The 15226-nt window shown below is 39.2% G+C and overlaps 1 protein-coding gene across 1 annotated transcript; it reads right to left on the reverse strand.

The window, feature by feature from the left end:
• Positions 1 to 2467: 2467 nt before the first annotated feature.
• Positions 2468 to 8061, reverse strand: LOC147847623 (ABC transporter B family member 10-like). Its single transcript, XM_087338986.1, has 11 exons — positions 7504 to 8061; positions 7346 to 7400; positions 7077 to 7252; positions 6794 to 6994; positions 6444 to 6703; positions 6021 to 6331; positions 5700 to 5923; positions 5085 to 5455; positions 4525 to 4940; positions 4203 to 4444; positions 2468 to 4106 (listed from the first exon to the last, which is right to left on the reverse strand). The coding sequence occupies exons 1-11, from the start codon at positions 7768 to 7770 to the stop codon at positions 2835 to 2837; spliced, it is 3795 nt and encodes a 1264-aa protein (XP_087195112.1). The 5' UTR covers positions 7771 to 8061; the 3' UTR covers positions 2468 to 2834.
• Positions 8062 to 15226: the final 7165 nt, after the last annotated feature.

Genomic DNA, 15226 nt, shown 5'->3' on the forward strand with positions numbered 1-15226 from the left:
GGAGTTTTACTTCCATGACAATAACTCCAACCATATTTCTGTAGTGATTTATGTTTGTCCATCATAAAAATATTGACAACACTCAAAATGTGAAGTGTGCTAAAAAATTTGTCCATGATTCCATGACGATCACTATCGTGTGATGTGTCCCTCACACCTTCCTCTCACGTTTTATATTTTACCAAAATATGTTTGAACATGTTCGAATGCATATAAATTAACTATAGAAAATCCAACAATAGCCTTTGTTTGAAATATTAGTAAGAAAATGCATTTAATGGAAATTCTATTCAAATACCTTGACTTAATCATTGATGTTTGAGATTGAATGTTGATTAAGTTGTTGCCATCTTCACATTTGTGAAAACATTAATGTCTGCATGGAAACATTGGCAATATCACCCGTGCACATGCACGTGCAGATGTCTTTCGACCTTAACTACCTTGGTAGTATCTCAGCATAGGATGGGTCTTATTCTAAAAATGAATTATATGTTATTTGTCTACAATTGTATTTACATTTGAGTATGCAATTGATGGGTAGATAACTAATGAGCTTTGACATAAACTTGTGTCTTCTCTTTTGAAGTTGTGTTGTGAATGAATGTTCAATCATTGTTGCAATGCTTTTAGAGTTTTTATCTCAAGAAACAAATAGTGTTCCTTGATATTTCGTAGAAATCGGAAAGTTGTGCTTTTTGGTATGGCTCATCATGAGATGAATATTTCGAAACTTAAAATATTGGATTTATTTGTGTGGGTTTCTCGTCCTGAGAATATGAAATTCTAAGTAATGGTTGAATGGAATGGAATGTCACCACAACACTATGTAATTTCGAGTCTTTAAAATATTATAATACATGCACAGCATTTGAGGGTTAATGAAGTATAGCATCATCAATTATATGTTTTGAAATTCATAATTAATCTTCTTTGAGTTTTAATGTGTCTTGTGACAATCATTGCATGTTTGATAGTTAAGTGACATAAATAATAATCAAAATTTTGAAATCAGTGCGTCTCCCACTTTTTGTATTGGGGATTCGTACCTCCATATGCCATTCAATGATTTACTAGATGATGGTCCAATATGTAGGAGTTTGAACACTCCACTTCATTTCTCAACTCTCGACCAAACAACCTTACCAATTGAGTGCTCTTTCTCCCTCTATACGTGTGAAATGGTGACCAGCCCATGTGCTAACACATTAAAATAAGTTATTTATGAACACGCAACTCGCAAATGACAACATTTACATGATGATTACCTAATAATTCACTTGCACATTTATCATCAACTAATCTTTAAATAGAAGAGTGCATTCAACTACTGAATTATGTTAGAAATGATACATCTCTTCACCTCAATAAAAAATGCTGGAAACCATGTCTCATCCATGAATAGACGATCAAGAATCGATGTCAAACCTTCATTGCCATTCGAGAGGCTACCAATACACAATCTGGCCACCATGATATTGCCTTACCAAGCAATCTTTCAACCACGACTGGAGCCATGGCATTCATTTACACATATGAAGCACTCAATTTTGCATTTCAAGTATTGTTGAGTCGTCACGATCTCATATACATTAAATGATCATATCATTGTTGGCTTGTCAAAAGCTCTCATTACAACTTAAATTCATTGAAACATTAAACCTAAATCATATAACAAGGCCTAATTCAACATTCAAATTCCTCAAGTGGTCCCCTTTGTGTGATGATCTAGTTGATTGTTTGTTAAGAACATTAAAAATGCCAGAGCTGAAAACTCATGACAAACTTCCCTCTTATCCAAAGCATGGGTTAACCCAGTTTTCCATACACATCTTGTTTACTCCAAGCCATGTCAGCCTCTCTATTCATGCCAATTGTATGCATGAGATTTCAGTCGACAACTCCAACAAGTTCTTCCTTACTATACATGACTCACAAAGGAGCACAAGCAGATCGCATAAAGTAAGTAGATCAAACTGTACACACTTTTCAAGGATCTGAACTCTTTGGCACGATATTCACATAATATGTATGCCAAGGAAGTGTGTTGGCCCATCAATTCTTTCTTTACTGAATGTGGGATAACCTTTTGATTAGACATTGGGTCGTCCAGCTTTTTCATAATATAAATGTAAAAAAGGTGGAAAAGTTAATAGGAAGAAAACCCATGAAAGGGATTGGATTCCCAAGCAAAAAACCTTACTATAAAGGAAACATATCTTTGTTTTTTTACTGAAGGCAAAACTAATTCACCCATAACTGTAACTTGTACCCCATTTCATAAGAGACATAACTCTTAACTTGTACATGCAAAAGACAAAATTGATAGTCTTTGCTGAGCTCTGCTCTTTTTATTATTTCATTCATTGAATGAATGCTCTTTTGCAAATGGAATATAAAAAAAAAACTGACTAGCTATAGTGGAATATGTATGACAAATGAAATTTAGCTCCATCTGGCAGTGAAAGAAAAAAATGACATATACTATTATTTGATCCTTTCTTATGAAATCTGGGCCTTGGCTGACAGGCCATATATAATTTTAAGGTTGTTGGGTTGTAGGTTTAAGGAGTTTAGGTTTGTCAACACATGCTGTACCTAAGCCCTGAACCATGCATGGCATTTGGCAGCCAATTTGCCTAATGAATCAATCATATGCCCAGCAAAGGCAAAACATTATATACTATGTCTTCTGTTATATAGCTCTTTACAAGACCATCCTCTGAATGCTAATAAATCAGTACATAGAGAATGTAGAAGAGTTCCATTTTGAGCTTCTTGCATATGATCAAAAAATCTATATATATATTTATATATGCCTATATCAATCACGATCATCTGGGAGCTTGCCTATGAAGGAAATCTTGTAGGAATTCCTGTTGCATGTCTGCTGAAGGTCGATGTTGAAGTTGTTGTTGAAGGCGGATGAGGCGCAAGTAGTGACCGCCATTCCTTATGAGATCATTATGACTACCTTGTTCAACAATCTTTCCATCATCAAGAACAGCAATTTGATCCACATGTTGTATAGTCGAGAGTCTATGAGCAACCACTATAGTGGTCCTAGACTTCATTAGACTATCCAATGCATCTTGAACTGCCCTTTCAGACTCTGCATCTAGAGCACTAGTTGCCTCATCCAGCAACAGAATAGCTGGATTCTTTAGCACTGCCCTAGCTATAGCCACTCTTTGCTTTTGTCCCCCTGAGAGTTGCACCCCTCTCTCTCCCACATCAGTTGCATATCCATCCGGAAGAGCTGAGATAAAACTATCAGCATTAGCAGCTTTTGCGGCTTCTATTACCTCTGCCTCTGTCGCACCATCTCTACCATAGAGAATATTCTCATACACTGAAGTAGAAAATAATGAGGGCTCTTGTTGAACCAACGCAATGTGCCGCCTTAAGGATCGCAGCCTCATCTGCCGAATGTCTCGACCATCTATCCTTACACTTCCTGAAACAGGATCATAAAACCTAGCTATGAGTGATATGATTGAGCTTTTACCAGACCCACTCATGCCCACCAATGCGAGGCTCTTGCCGCCTCCTACCCTTAAGTTCAAGTTCTCAAAAATAGTGACTTCTGGCCTTGAGGGATACCAAAACTTGACTCGTTTTAGCTCAATAGATCCTTTGATCTCGGACACATTTTCAGCTTTTGGATCATCAGGGTCTATCTCTGTCTTCCTATCAAGGACTTCAAAAACTGACCCTACTGATTGCACACCTGCAATGATATCTGGAGCCAGTAATAACGTCTCGGCAATGCCCAGAGCAGTCACAAGCAGCACCGTGAAGGTCTTCACCATTGGGCCAAAAGATGTATATCCAGACTTGATCAAGTAGGATCCATACCATAAGGTTAATGCATAGGAACAGAACATACAGCATTGCGAGACACCAAATGCAATCCCTGCAATCTGGCCCCTGTAAAAAGAATCCCGAGCTGGAAGCTGCAACTCCTTGCAGAAAAGCTGCAAAATCTTCTCCTCGGCACAGAATGCCGCAACTGTGCGAATGTTACCAACGGCTTCCCCAGCCACCGTATTGGCTCTGAGATATGACTTGCAAACATCCCCACCGAATCCTCTGAGAAATTGACGCTGCAAACCAGACAGTTTTGTTATAAAATTATAATGCATGCATATATATACATACATATGAACTCATGCTTATGGATCTTCTGGGAAGATATCTACCTGAGCAACCGCAGATGACACTATCAAAGGAAATGTAGATATCATAACAAGGGCGATTCTCCATTGGAGCATGAATGCAATGACAAATGCCGTAGTTATCAGTGAAAAGTTGTGAGCAAGTGTGCAGAGAAGGTCTCCTGCTGCAGCTTTGACCATCAATGCATCAGAAGCTAGACGAGATGCAACAAGGCTGCTACTGTTTTTCTCGTCCTCGAACCAACCAACCTCATATCGAAGGATTGCTAAACAAAACATCACCATAAGCCCCTTAACACAACACATAAAGAGAATATAATAGCACAGGATAAGTGAGATTATTAACCTGTGAACATCAAACGCCTCACTCGGAGTGTTACATTCTCCCCCATGACACCAAAGAAATAGTGTTCTGTTACAAAGAACAGAAGAGTGGCAATCCCAGCACACAGAAATAATATGCTAAGCTTCCTTATCTCCTGAGGTAAGTACCCTGGAACAAGAGAGTAAAATGCAATCAAGCCCTCTGTGATTCCAAGCACAAAGAGAGGCATTGATCCACCAGCAGTTATCGCACCCAACATGCCCATCAAGCCATAAGGCCACTCTGGTGAATTGAGTTGCATTAATCTTTTCAAGGATGGTCTCCTATATTGTTTGCGCTCAGAACATGGTTCAGGAAACCCAACAGAATCACAATCCGATGGGGCATTCAAACGGAAACTGAATGCCTTCAAAGTGAGAGATGAGGCACGTGAATGCCTATAGAAACAGAACAACAATTCTGTTCAGAATTCCATATTTCTAGAATACAGCCCATGAGATCCCTATGAAATCTCACAGATATAAGTAATACCAGATCTTCCGATACTTCTATGAAATAAGAAAGAGTTAAACCAAAGTTACCTGCCCGAACTTGCATAATCCTTTGCAGAACTCAAATCCGCTCCATTGTCATCATGTAAATTGAGCAAGCCAGCATAACATCCTTCTTGAGCGAGTAACTGATCATGTGTACCACTCTCCATAATCTTGCCTTGTTGTACAACCGTTATGATGTCGGCATCCCTTATCGTGGATAGACGGTGAGCAACCATGACTGTTGTACGGCCAATCATAATACGAGCAAGGGCATCCTGAACAAGTTTTTCAGACTCGGAATCCAAAGCACTTGTGGCTTCATCGAGAAGCAAAATGGTAGGATTTTTGAGAACTGCCCTTGCCAGTGCAACACGTTGCTTCTGACCCCCAGATAGCTGTACACCCCTCTCACCGACCTACAAAACTCACATTCACATATTATGATCTAATCGTTTGTTCAAACAGCAGTAACAATTACCATATATCGATAGAAAGTCTAATCTGACCTAGTGTTCATGACCAATAGCCTAAATCAAAGTCACTAACCTAGAAAAGCTAAGGCTACAAAGATCAGTGGTTTGCTAGAGAATGTCATCTACTTTTCCAATGATCTAACACAGACCTCGATCTCTAGGCTATATAATCCACATTGAGTCTCACCTGCGTATCATACTTGGCAGGCAGTTGATTTATGAAATCATGGGCTCCTGATATCCGAGCAGCTTTAACAACATCATCAAAGCTTGAATTCTCCATCCCAAAGAGGATATTGTCTTTGATTGTTGTTGCAAAGAGTGCAGGCTCCTGATTAACAAGGCCGATTCGCGATCGTAACCATTTCAGCTCAAGGCACCGTGTATCATGCCCATCCAGAAGCACTTGACCTTCAATGTTACAAGAAATCAGAATTACATATTTCCAAATCACACTGCAGCAAGTAAGGAAATCCCATGGTGAAAAGGGCATATTCTTGAAACAAACCAGTTAGTGGTTGATAGAATCGCTCGATAAGTGAAATGATGGTGCTTTTGCCTGAGCCGCTTCCACCAACAATCGCAACAAGCTTTCCTGCAGGTATGTTTAGAGAAAAATCCTCAAAAATAACCGCCTCAGGCCGAGATGGGTAGGCAAAGCTTATGTTTTTAAGCTCAATATGGCCCTGTAGGTTATGAATGACATTTCCTCCTCTTGACGTAAACTCTGGGGATCGTTTTATCATCTCAAATATTGTGTATCCAGCAGTTTTACCCTTGCCAAAGGCAGTCAAATTAGGGAATGCTTGGCCAATAGCTCTGCAAAAGAAGGCAAGTGAAAGATCTATCAAGATTAAGGTCACTCTAAATTCAATGTCATAAACAAAAATGCTTCAAAACATAGGTCAGGGAGAGAAAAATCATTGCATACATTCCGCCAACGACTGCATTCAGTATTGTGACAAAAGCAGGACCTCCATGAATGGTTCCTCTCTCAACCATTTTACCAGCGAACCAAAGAAGAAGAGCCCACGTGAAGTATAACAGCAAGTAAACAGTACCCATGCCTAATCCTTTAGCAAGGCCACCTTTGATTCCAAGCTCCACGGTCTTCTGCAAAGCTTCTCCATACATTCGCACCGCCTTATCCTCCCCACCATAAGCATAAACAGAGCGTACTTGGGCAACAACCTAATTCAAACCATGTAACGAAGCTTGAGAACCAGATAAGACACTACTCTAATATCTCAGGAAGGCATCACAGATCCTCTGTACACATACCTGTTCGGCTATCTCGCCTGCTTTTATATATGCACGCTGGCTGTTGGTTGTCATATCTATCATGGCAAATGAGTAAACACCACCAGCTATGGCTATCAGAGGAACAACAGCTAGGGTCAACAAAGTGAGCTCCCATGATAAAGTGAAGCTAACTGCTAGCCCAGCAGCAAAGCGAGCTATGTTATGCATAAAATTGCCCACCTGCACAGATCATTCGCTCTCAAACCTAACACATTCTGAGAATTCCTGTTGGGGAAACAATGAAACTGTGAGAGATACTAACCTTCTCCCCAATGGCATCTTGAACAAGAACAGTGTCGCTAGATATACCCACAACTATTTCTCCTGTGGTGGAATCGGTGTCATAGAATCCAATGTCTTGGCTGAGGAGTGCTCGTAAGTACTTGACACGAATTGTCGAGGATTGGCGCTCTCCAGTGAACGTCCAACAAAAGACCTCTACGAAAAACAGAATAGTATCAGATTCCGATACTTCCATTAGTGTATGAGTATACCAAAGCTTCAGTTTTTCTTTTCTCCCTGCATACTTACCAAGCCATGCCGCCACCAGGGTCACAATCCCCACATAGACGCAATCAAGACAATACTGCACCCATAAATCAAAGCATTGATTTAAATGTGAGCAGCACTTAAGGCAAGAGATATCCTACAACATGAGATGTTGAAATCTACAAGAACATAAAGAGCACCTTAGAAGCGTCTTGATATAGGCGAGAGGGATCAAAGAAGTAAAGGCCTATGGAATCGACAATGTTGCCGAACAAGTAGACAGCAAGAGGCAGAGCAGCTCCATGAAGGCAAGCACCTATTGTTCCACCCAACATTAATAGGTAGTCCATGCGTGTGGCGAAGGAGAACAGTTTAAAATAAGAGACTGTCGGTAGTCGGGCAGGCTTGGTATCATTCCTGATCTCTGTTGGGAGTGTTTCCTCTTCTGTTACCCTTGATCTAGCCATGGCTCCTGTTTCTTGGAACCTTCTTCTTCGTCTGTGCCGCTACTAAGACACTAGTACATCAAAGCATCCCATGCTTGAGGCCCCTGATTACTTTTAATTATTAGCGTGATCGGGGGTTAAATCATGCTAACTTCTTAAGCAATGCTTATTAAAGTAACCGTTACTGTGTGCCAAAAGTGTGTGATCGGGGGGGGTTAAGTCATGCTAATCTCCTTGGCATCGAAATGTACATTAAACAATTATTTGACCTGAAGCATGCAAAACAGACAAATAGATGTCTATTGATGCTCCTTACAAACGGCCGATCATCACATGAAAGGCATGCTATGCTGTCCCAAGGGGGGGCTGCTCTCAAATCCAGCAGCCTTGAGCAAAGCAGATTTCCTGTATAACATATACGGTTTTTCTAGAATTAGGTTTCTGCAAGAGCAAAGCAGAGTTAGTGGGGCAGTGCTGTAGCAGAGTCACTAGGGAATTGAAAGCGTCTCTACAGGGGGGGGGGAGAGTTGTTGTAAAAGTTGGTTGAAAGTTTCTTCTGCAAGGAGGCAAAAGGACAGCTGAAGGGACTAGCGTTAGTGGTAGTGGTAGTAGTAATGTGGAGAAGAGAAGGGAGGGTGGGGGAGAAGGGTGGTATTGCAGACAGAGAGAGAGAGAGAGAGAGAGAGAGAGAGAGAGAGAGAGAGATGGAGGAGGAGCAGAGGAGAGGAATAAAGGAAGGTTTAATGGAGAGCTGGTAGGTTTTTCGGGGCTACATTGAAGTTTGGGGAGGAGAGAAAAACAGAGGAGATTAATAACAGATACATGATGATGGCCATGCTGTGTAGGTGGAGGTGGAGGTGGAGGTGTGTGTAGAGATAGACAGACAGACAGACAGACAGACAGAGACGCACCAACGCAGGCGGTTTTACGGGGAAGAAGGATTTTGGGATGGATGAGCAGGATTCAGGAAACGGGAGATGGCCGAGAAATAAATGATAATATGACAACGACAACTGCGCCTTTCAAATTGGAGGAGAGAGACACGATTTTTGTTTGGTTTGGATTTGATTTTGATTTACATACACATACATACATACATACATAATGGAAGTCACGGCGGCGCGGGTCGGTAGAGAGATTTACCGGCAGTTAGTTATGGATGTATATCATGTACATAATTGTATATGTAAGTTATGGTACATATTTATTATGTAGGGAGGGATGGAAGCGAGAGACGTTTTGGCCCCCGCGTCCGTGGACGGAGCGAGGAGAGAAGAGTAGCGGTTTCCCGGCGAGGTCTGCCAAAACAGCTGTAGGTGGGGAGCATTAAATGCGGAGAGAAGAAAGGGACCCCAAAAAGGGGAGCTAGCGAGAGAGAGAGAGAGAGAGAGTAGGTGTGTGTGTGTGTGTGTGAGGACTAAATACAGCACCAACAAAAAAGCAGAGATGCAGCAGCAGCAGAAATTAAAGCGCCCCATTTAACGCACCTACTCCTACCACCATCACCAAAAGAAAGAAAGAAGAAGAAAAAGTGGCGGCAGTAGAAGAAGCAGAGGAGGAGAAGGATATGGCCGCCGCCGCCTTCTTCTGGCCCCGTGACCATCCATCCATTGCCTCCTCTAACGTCCGGCACCTGCAAATCCGCCTGCCCCGGCCAATTTAGCGGGACTCCAACCAGCGCTACTACATTTAGGGGGGGGGGGGATGGATTTTTTGGTAACACTAAATCAAGCGCAGAGTTTTATGTTGTGTGTGCGTGTGTGTGTGTGTAACTAAATTAACGCCCCCGTTCTGGTGGCCTCCGACGTTATCGTATGATTTTATTTTATTTTATTTTCCCAGCTTACCTAACTAACCCCTCTCCAAACTGCCCCCTCTCTCTTCCCTCCACCCCCATTATTATATTGGCTTCACGGCGGACCGACACGTGCACGGCCATCGCAGCTCCCATAAGAACAAGAAGAAGAAGAAGAAAAGAAGAAACGTTTGGCTCGTTCCTCCCTTCCCTGTTTCATTCTCGCACGCACCTTCTGTACCCCTGGGCCCTTTCGCCACACATGCCCTGCGTCTCTCTCTCTCTCTCTCTCTCTCTCTCTCTCATTTATCTGCTCCTTTCCACTACATATATTCATTCATACAAAACAAAACAAAATAAAAGAGCCTCCATGATTTCTCTAATCATCCCTCATGTACCCACACCTCAACATAACATCGAAACTGAGCTCGCATCATCGTCATATCATGCGTGTATGCACTTACTTGTGTCACGAACATCATGTCGACGTTGCATGTAAGTGTCATCACTCAGAACAACACAATAGTGGCACAAGCCTACACCACGTCGAGTCCGAAGTTCCAACTACCCCTACCCCTACCCCTAGGTGTTTTTTATGTATGTAATTCATTAATATATGCATGTTATGATGACCCACAATCCTCATCACGCTCCCCATCTAAACTACACAAATCATCAATCATCAATATATGTGAATTATGCCATACTCCCTCTCTTGCATGGAAAACATAATATCCATATCCATATTTATGTTTGATCCGTTGGACTCGAAATAAACACATATGTAGGTCTCGTTTTCATGCATGTTCATATATATCGAAGACAATAATGTTTTATGTTGTTGGTTCCAACCTCCGAATCATAGTCAACATTGATGTATAAAACTAGTTCAATTTCTTAATCATCAATGTAATATGAGACATGTTTTTATATTTTGGTTATGCCTAGTTGTCAACACCTTTCTCTAAAGGACTTCGAGGCAATCCGATAAGGGACCACAAAGCACCCCCATCTAGTAATCACATCGCAATCATGGGAGGCCAACACACACACACACACACACACACATTACATACTTAAAGGCCAAAATGCCATGCGATACCTAGATATTATATCTTGGAACGTTTGTCTCCAGTCATTGAGAACGATAAAACAAAATAAATATGAGCAAATGGCACCAAAGTATATCTAGCTAGCTATGCTCTAAAAAGAAAATGGAATTGAATTCGTGGTGAATTATTAGTAATGACACTGTGAACTTAGGAAAATGATACACTAGGCGAGGTAAGGAACAAAAACTCCCTATTGTAATAAGGGGAGTCGTTTCCAATCGACAATATAAATATAGGAGTTTTGTGTTTGGTGAAAATTGAATTGCCGAGTATGATTGTTCAAGTATTGGGTTAGAAACTCACTATGGCATTCCATAATAAGGAGATCCATCACATAGCCCATCAAATAATCAAGGGTAACTAAGGATGACTTATTCTTGTTTGTTCTGACTTGAGAGGTGGTAAAGTAACGTGCACAAGTATTGTTTGTGCATACTTGGTAGCCGAAAGATGTTTCCTGACGTGCTTTGGAAGGAGGCATTAGGTTTCATTCTACGAGTCATATAGAATTTATAGTTACAATTGACATTGACTTACGAATGTTAATGGGTATACGCTAATGTGATTATGTGCTTGCACATTTGTATGCAAAGTTAGTTATAAGGTGATATTACAAATGTCAAGGCTATAATGACATTGCCTAGTTGAAAGGAGTTTATCCATGAGAATTTGCAAAGCAAGGTGCAATTGGGTAACATCAAAAAGTTCACAAATGCATGTACAACAATACATGCTCGTTCAAAACATGATGATGGAACTATGTATGGGTTGATAATCCACGAAGTTAAGGATATATAGCGAGGGTAATTTTCTGCCTCGACATTAAAGAAGAGAAGGAATTTTAAAAGCTAAATAGTAAATAGGCAAATCCAACAAACTAACATACTTCTTGATTTATATTTCCTTGAATGTCTCTTATTTTATCATGTTAAATAGAAAGAACGAAACATCGCCTTTTAGAGAGTAAGATTGCTAACAAACATTTTACTATGAGTGATATAGAAAAACTCATTTCTATGAGGGGGAATATCAAAATTGCACCTTATATGATGAGCCACAATTAAAATGAACCACATTAGGGTAATACAAAAAGATACTCTTAGTTTGAGAATAAAATTACTTGGTCATGGTTCAATAGGTTATCTAATTATTGATTGTGTTGGTATGTAGGCACAATCATTGTCGCTCACACGCTATTTTGTTTTTTAATTGTTTTCTACGTTAACCCATGCACTTGGATCAAAATCTCATGAAGGCAATAAGAATGCCACATGTCACTACAAAATGAATGTCTGGCCTCATGGTCTATGGTGACCAACCTCACCAACTAAACTAATCTCTCTCTCTCTCTCTTTGTCTCGTATTTTCATGTTTAATGTAACTCTACAATATTTGTCTATAGATCAAATCCCAATTCAATTGTGGATTGTATGTTAATTACTAAAACTCCTTACCATTCAGAGTAATTTATCACTTCATGCAAATTATCTTAGAAATGTTTCACTTCGGTTTTATGGCTCATATTTGGCCACCATGGATGATAAAAAAATCTAGGGAAAAGTACTAGGATACCCTTGGAAGTTCGTCTATTTACCAGAATGCCCCTGGAAGTTTGGTAAATTTGGAATTTCCAGGGGCATTCTGGTAAATAGACGAACTTCCAGGGGTATCCTGGTACTTTTCCCTAAAATCTATTTTTATGTACCCATAAACATGTATTCATCTTTCTATCTGTATTAAAAGGTTGTTGTTTATGCATCAAAATGTCCATAACATCAACAAACATTAGTCTCATCATCATAATTAATGTCATTAAACTTTGTGATAGAGCGAGTTCAAAAAGTCTACTTTACTTTTTTACTAGGGGGTAAGAAATGATACCTTTGAACATGACCACATTCATTTACAACAAATAACTAGTTTGTTCATGGAAAACAAAATCATGTTACTATGTGTTGTCTATATCGACTTGCAAATTTAAGCATTTTAGGATAGAACCACAACCATGCTTTGAGGTATGCTACCAAATTAATTTTTTTCAAAACAAATTATCCTTCCATTTGTTATAAAGAACTGTTACATTATACAAAGTATTTTTTGCCAACCTCGCCTTGTGTACACAAGGGGCGAGGAAACAAATCTATGTACTCCAACATAGAGAAAACAGTTCAGCAATTACAATCTATTCCCTAGACACATTACAAGGTATCCATATCTATAGGCAACAACAAAAGTAGCTCTATTTGGAAACAAACCATCTCCGGTCATAGTTATGAGCCATTCAATAGTTCTTCAACATGTACATCTCGGATTTGAAGGCGATCAACTACGTTCTTTGGTTTTTGAAGAGAACTACTTTCCACATTCGTAGTTGTAAAGTCAACAACTATGCTTCATCTTTCCCCATCAACCATCTTGACGGATTACCACCAATTTGGTGTACATATAATAACAAATTAAGTCAAGTTTCCTCCTCTCCTAGTGAGCTTATTCTTCGACCCCCACACCATCATCACTTGTCCTTATCAAAGAAACATAAAAACTGATTCGTTCATCAACCATCTCGCTAAATACCACAAAATTCCTGCACATAAACAATAAAATCTGTCTAAATTCCTCATCTCCTCATGAGAATGTGCTTTGATCTCCACACCATCATCACTCATCCTTATCCAAAACATAAATTCTACATCATTAAGTCCACATCATCCATCTCGCTGAATACCACCAAAATCTTGCACATACAACAATACATGAGACTTTTTTCCTCATCCCCTCATGAGAGTATGCTACCAAAATTACCTCTCCAAAAACCTACAAACTTGAAAGAGCTTATTGAACAGGAGAAGGGGGGGTACCTCTTTCCATTCTACTAGATATGCATACTAACACAATCTCATATATCGTAGGCTCTCGAGTGTGCAACTCATTTTAGTTTTTTTAAAGAAAAAGATACTTCCCATTAGGAAGGTAGAATGTCTTTACACTCCAATATGTACAACGAAAATGTCATCTTCAAGCATATTATCCCAATATTAGTTTTATAAGGCTTATGAGATTGTCAACTCCTTACCCCATCCTGTGTCTCAACAATTGCAATCTCTATTGTCTATGTACATTGCTCTATTACATCCTCCTACATTTTCTCTTAATCTCCCTACTACATCATCATCTACACAAGGACCCTATGTTGCTTGTTATTGGATTCCACTATACTAAATTTCGAAACCGCACTATACGACTGTGTTGTGCCACCTTGTTCATCCATGATCTCTTAACTAAAAACATTTATTTGAAATACCAAACATTACATGCAAAAGCACAATGTGATTTACTATAGTTGAACATCTATTTCTAACACTTTGTAATCAAATAATTCATATCCTACAAATTCACATATTCCCTTCTCATTTGCTTTCACTTTAATTTTTCCACATTTATTTTCCCTTGAGAAACTTTTACAAAGGTGATACTTTATTGACATCACAACAAACAAGAATAGCAAAGGCGTCAAGTTCACTTCCCTTTTGCTTTTACAAAGCAGAATTCTCATCTTCAGTTTTGATGCATAGAATCCCCAACAATGCTTCCATGTTTGGTTCTTAATAAAAACATGTTCAAACAAACTTTCCTTTTCCAAGGATTTGAGCATATATTTGTCATGTAAATTATGTATAGCATGCACCATTGTAGGTGAATTTGTTAACTAGTATATGTAGATACATTGGAAAAATGTTAAAGAGAATTTACTACATTTTGTATAATTACCTAACTCGTATAAGTTTGTTGACTTTACGTCAAATTGACCGTGTACACTACAACACCCAATGATAGCCACCATAATTTAAATCTGAGCTCGTTGTCGGGTTAGCTTTACAAAACATTTGTGATAAGAAAGAAATCCTGAAAGTTATTGGATATCACTTTCTTAATAGTTCTACTATATATCTTTATTATAAAATCTCACAAATATTGTATGTTTGCCTAGATTCATGGCATCTAAAGGTATGGTGATACAAGAATGCCACTACTTTATTTTATATAGATTACATATATCACAATCAATATGTACATTTATATCTTCCAAAATTAGACATTTAGACATACGATGTATCTAATAACTCAAACCTTAGAAGTATAATCATTTATTGTTAAAATAAGCTTGTGCTTGTTAAAATTTTGGCCATGTGTAGACGACATGTGTTCATTGGGTACAAACCTACCTTGTTGGGTAAGCTTTATTTGATAGCCCTTAAACCGCGTGCTCGAAACCCCATCTATCTCATTGTTTATCTAGATAACCTAGGGTATAAAGGTTTTGAAACCTTTACAAACTCTCTACTTTTTTCTTTTTATTTTTTCTTTTCCAAAAAATGCAAACTCTCTACTTTGAGTTGTTGTAGATAGTAATTGTATTGATTACATAATATAGAGCTAAAGTAGATAGGGGTGAATGTCAAGAGAACCCCATCTAATTCCCCATAGTATCATCCCTTGTCACTCAATTCCTCTAGACGGGACCTTCTATGTCATGTTGCCTCACAATCAATGGGAATGACATACATGACTT

This window comes from Azolla caroliniana, unplaced genomic scaffold, assembly GCF_043228905.1.
Source record: "Azolla caroliniana isolate FFs.n. ecotype wild unplaced genomic scaffold, voAzoCaro1.0.p SCAF_809, whole genome shotgun sequence".
Classification (NCBI taxonomy): Eukaryota; Viridiplantae; Streptophyta; class Polypodiopsida; order Salviniales; family Salviniaceae; genus Azolla; species Azolla caroliniana.

Bases quoted from the DNA above. Each gene is read 5' to 3' on its own strand.
- LOC147847623 (XM_087338986.1), bottom strand. From the start codon at position 7,770: ATGGCTAGATCAAGGGTAACAGAAGAGGAAACACTCCCAACAGAGATC. The intron at 6,704-6,793 runs GTATGTGTACAG...GGTTTGAATTAG, and splicing joins CAGGCGAGATAGCCGAACAG to GTTGTTGCCCAAGTACGCTC. The intron at 4,445-4,524 runs GTTAATAATCTC...TGTTTTGTTTAG, and splicing joins GAGGCGTTTGATGTTCACAG to CAATCCTTCGATATGAGGTT.